The sequence below is a fragment of the Portunus trituberculatus genome, chromosome 13 (assembly GCF_017591435.1).
Source record: "Portunus trituberculatus isolate SZX2019 chromosome 13, ASM1759143v1, whole genome shotgun sequence".
NCBI classification, from domain to species: Eukaryota; Metazoa; Arthropoda; class Malacostraca; order Decapoda; family Portunidae; genus Portunus; species Portunus trituberculatus.
The window spans coordinates 5,086,781-5,091,780 of NC_059267.1; the positions used below are offsets into that span (position 1 = coordinate 5,086,781).

The window sequence follows — 5,000 nt, forward strand, 5'->3', positions numbered from 1 at the left end:
TTTTTTTTTACATTCTATCTCATTTCCTCATCACATTTGCCATTAATGAGTGCACATATTTTCTCTTTACCTCATCTCTCTCTCTCTCTCTCTCTCTCTCTCTCTCTCTCTCTCTCTCTCTCTCTTGAATACCAGTCTTAATCTATACCTATATTTATAGTCTAATTTATTGACGTGGCTCTTTTCCATCTAACACAGCCGTCTTTATTAAATCCACTTATCTATCAAAATCTATCTTTTCATCTTTGCATCTCTCAATGAAGTCTATCAATATCTCTGTCTATTTATCTACCTATATACGTCTCTCTCCTTAGACTTAACTCCATCATCTATTCATCTCCCAGTATACACTCATCTATCTATATATTTCCTCATTTTATATTATATTCTTGATCTCTATACGTTAATTTACTTATATTAAGGCTTTATCGTTATCGTAGTTTTAGTTTCTATCTCTTGTTTAGCATTGTACACGTAATTCTCTTTACATATCTCCTTTAGTCTATCTATCTACATTATCTATACATTTTAAACCCTCTAGTACTGAGACGCATTTTTTACCTTGATTTTTGGGGTATGGTTAGACGATTTTATTTGCATTAGGAAGGGTCCATAGTGGTCAAGCGATTAATGGCCAGAGTATTTACTATTCTAATCCCCTACAAAAGTTTCTGAAGCTGTATGAAATCACCAAAATAGTAACCAGAGTGGATATGAAAAAAGCGTCCTGGTAATGATAGGGTTAAGGCCAATAAACTGTTTGAATTAGTGCTTGTCTACATTTGCCCTATCGCCACGTCCATTTATCTTTTCCTGCATCTATGTATCTGTCAGTGAATTTGTCTATCCTGTCTCCATCTCTCTCTGGTCATTATCTGCCCCTGTGTGTCCCTGTGCGCCTCTGTGTGTGTCCCTGTGCGCCTCTGTGTGTGTCTCTGTGTGTCTTTGTGTGGCTGCCAATATCAGTGTCGCCTCGTCAGCTCCAGACGCCAATAAACACTCGAGTCACAGCCCAACACGTATTACTGCTCACAACTGACCTTCCTTTCGTCGTGTATAGATTTCTCTCTCTCTCTCTCTCTCTCTCTCTCTCTCTCTCCGGTCCTTTGTGTGTGTGTGTGTGTGTGTGTGTGTGTGTGTGTGTGTGTGTGTGTGTGTGTGTGTGTAGGAAGGAAAGTGGTGTGATGATGAATGATTATGATGGTGGTGATAGTGGTGGTGGTGGTGGTCATAGTGGTTGTGGTAGTGGTGGTGGTGGTAACAAAATACAATAATGATGAAACGAAAAGAAGAATAAAGGCAACAATTATGAACAAAAAAAGATAATAACAATAATAATAATAATAATAATAATAATAATAATAATAACGCGAGAGTTCTTCATGCCATAATAAAGACGATGCTGCGATGATAACAATAACGATAGCAATAATAACGATGAGAAGACGAAGGGCTCAAATTATAACGTACTGTAGTCCTACCAATAAAACCCCCAAACTTCCCTTCCTTTAGTGAAATTGTAAAGTGTCTCCAGAACTTTTTTTCCCCCAGACACGGAACGCCTTCTTTTTTCAATAAGCCTAAGCTCAGTTCCCTTTTCACCAACACACAAATAAAAGTAAATAAATAACATCTTTTTTCCACTACAGGAGCGCCATTGTGGATACAGATAATGGATAATGCTAACAGAGATACTAATACAGAGGGAATATAGATGTCTTGTAAGAAAGTAATGTGTGTATGTGAAAGAAATACGAATATAAAGAAGATGAAGTCATAATGTAACAAATTTAGTAAACAAGGCAAAAGAGAAAGGAAAGGAAAATGAGGAAAGGTGAAAAGGAAAGAAAAAAAAGAGAAGGAAGAAATGAAAAGAGGGAAAAAGAATATACAAAAGGAAAAAGAGAAGATATGAAAACAGAATTAAAATTTTTCGTATCACTTTCCCTAAAAGTTAAAAAGGAGTGAAAAAAGGGAAGGAGAAGTGAAAAGAGAAAAAAAAAGAATATAAAAGAAGAGAAAAAGAGAAGAAATGAAAACAGGATTCAAACTTTCCAGTATCACTTTCCCTAAAACCACCTTCATAAAAAAAAAAAAAAAAAAAATAAGACGAAAGTTACAAAGGTTATGAAAAGAGAAGAAGACAATTATGTACACCTCACCTTAACACGACACCTCAACTAATACGAAAAAGAAAGAAAAAAGGAGGAAAAATTAGTATACAAAACACACACACGCTATAATAAAGATAAGAACACACACACACACACACACACACACACACACACTAAAAAAAAAAAATAGATAGAATAATACAAAAGCTACACGTTGAACACAATGAACAAACAACACACACACACACACACACACACACACACACACACACACAGTTCATCGCCAGCCACGTTGACTCAAAATAGAAAGACACCCCTGAACTCTCTAATATTAGCTTCACGTGATGGGCCGCATTAGGAAAGGCGGGAAAAATAATGTACAGACGTGTAAATTAAGTTGAACCGCTTCTATATTTTTGTGTGTCTGTCTTGCTGGATTGATTTACCTGGTCTCTCTCTCTCTCTCTCTCTCTCTCTCTCTCTCTTTTGTCTTTTTTGTAGTAGTAGTAGTAGTAGTAGTAGTAATAGTAGTAGTAGTAGTAGTAGTAGTAGTAGTAGTAGTAGTAGTAGTAGTAGTAGTAGTAGTAGTAGTAGTAGTAGTAGTAGTAGTAGTAGTGGTGATGGTAGTAGTAGTAGTAGTAGTAGTAGTAGTAGTAGTAGTAGTAGTAGATGAATCATAGAGGATAGAGGTTGTTGCTGTGTCCATTTAAACCTGGCCCCTCGTCTCTCTCTCTCTCTCTCTCTCTCTCTCTCTCTCTCTCTCTCTCTCTCTCTCTCTCAACAAGTAAATATACACAAGCTTGTAAATATGAGAAACAAAAACAAACGACATACGATTCTCAAAAACCCTCTGGCTAAATATGTAGTAAAATCAAAGTCTCTCTCTCTCTCTCTCTCTCTCTCTCTCTCTCTCTCTCTCTCTCTCTCTCTCTCTTGTTAATTCCTTGTCTCCTCTCCTCTTCAAGCGTTAACAGTAAGCCCCTCTCCCTTCCCTCTCACTTCCCTCACTTCTACTTCACATCTCCTACTCTCTCACCCCCTTCCTCTCTCTCTCTCTCTCTCTCTCTCTCTCTCTCTCTCTCTCTCTCTCTCTCTTTAAGCTCTTCGTCACCTTCCCTCTTCCTCAACATCTTTTTAACTCCCTCGCACTCTCCCTAGTCTCTTTACTCTCCCTTCCCTCTCACTGCAATGCGAGGCCGGACACGCACTCACACTCTCACACTCTCCCTCTCCCTCTCCCTCTCTCTTTACCCCCACCGCTCCCCGTGAGACCAGATTACAAGACAAGACGCAACACACGAGGCGGATCAAACAGGTTAATTTTCTTGCTTTCGGGAAAATCAGATAACATGATGACGTCCACTCACTCTTTTTCTTCTTCTTCTTCTTCTTTTTCCTCCTCTTTCTCTTTCTCTAACTATGGTGACGAATATGGTAGTAAATAAAGGTGATGTGGTAAGTGTGGTGGTGTATGTGTGTGTGGTGTGATTGTGGTGGTGGTGGTGCGTGGTGGTGGTATGGTAGTAGTAGTAAATATGGTAACAGTGTGAGAGTGGTAGAGTAGTGTATGGTGGAAGTGGTGGTGGTGGTGTATGATGGTGATGGTGATGGTGGTGGTGGTGGTGGTGGTGGTGGCGGTGGCGGCATGTGTGGTTAAAAGCGTCCCGGGTCGCCGCGTCCGCCCCGGTTTGGTGAGCGGCGCGGCGGGCGGTGCGGTGGCTCGGCCCTCGTGCCTGTGATGGCTCCCGTGATTAGATTACTCCAAGGTGAAGAGGAGGAAAGAGTTTCCGGCGTGGAAAAGGCGGACGTGGTGTCGGCAGGAAAGGATGAAGGGAAGGAAGATTGGGGGGGGAGGGAGGGCAGCAGCAGCAGCAACAGAGTCGCCTCAGGTACAGCTCCCGAGAGAGGATGGGATGCTCACGAAACTTATCATTTAGATGCGACGCAACCTCCCGCTACGAGCCCCGCCCTCCCCCATCCCGCCCCGCCAGCTCCACCCGTCCCCCCCCAGCCCCGCCCGCGTCGCCACACCCACCTACTGACCTTTAGTGGTGGTGGAGAAGTTCCTCAGAAGGTAAGAGTCAGGGTCGATTCCCTCGTTGGAGCCCGAGGGCTTCACGTCGAGAAAGCCCGCGGCGCTGCTGCCGCCGCCGCCGCCGCCACCGCCGCCTGTGGCGCTGCGGCGTGACCCGCGGCTGACCAGCCCAGTGGCCTTTTTGCCCGACTGACGGGTGTTCTGGGGTGGACGGGTGACACGCGTGGGCGTGGGCGAATGGTTGGGAGACGAGGCTGTGGGCGGGCGTGTGGAGGGGCGGCGGGCGGAGGCCGAGCGGCGGAGCACCGGCGAGCTGTCGGCGTCCTCGCTGCCGCATTCTGGCGTCAGCGTCACCAGACGGCCGCAGGAGGGAACTTTACGTAGGAAGGGGTTGTACGAGGTGGAGGCGTCCTCAGTCGTGGCGTGGGTGAAGGCAGCGGTGGCGTCAGCGTCCAACTCGAACCTGGGCTCCGAGCTCCGGGGAGACTCCTGCCGCCGGACGCGGGGCGGCCTGGAGCCCTGCACGCGGCACGACTGTGAGCGGCGGGCGGCGTGTGACGCCTTCAGCCTCGAGCGCGGACTGGATGACGCCTGCTGCTGCTGCTGCGACGCCTGGACGAGGGCGGCCGCGGCGTGGGCGCGGGCGTCCATGGTGATATCCGAGGAGGAATGGGCGGCGTGGAGGGCGGACAGCGGCTGGGACGGAGCGCAGAATGACGCGCTCCGTCCCTTTTCCGCGGCCCGCCTCACCAACTCCGCCTCCGCCACCGTCATCATGTAAACACGGCCGCCCAACCAACACCCCCGAGGAGCTTAGCCCTTCCCCCGCGCCGGCAGCGTGCGGCGAGACC

The 5,000-nt window shown here is 46.4% G+C and overlaps 1 protein-coding gene across 2 annotated transcripts in view; it reads right to left on the reverse strand.

The window, feature by feature from the left end:
- LOC123503299 overlaps window positions 1–5,000 on the reverse strand; it is a 101,207-nt gene that overhangs the window by 96,056 nt on the left and 151 nt on the right. For both annotated transcript variants that reach the window (XM_045252959.1, XM_045252961.1), the window contains exon 1: window positions 4,158–5,000. This exon is cut by the window's right edge. In XM_045252959.1, coding sequence (XP_045108894.1) covers window positions 4,158–4,926 — 769 coding nt within the window. In that variant the 5' untranslated portion in view covers window positions 4,927–5,000. The remainder of the gene's footprint in view (window positions 1–4,157) is intronic.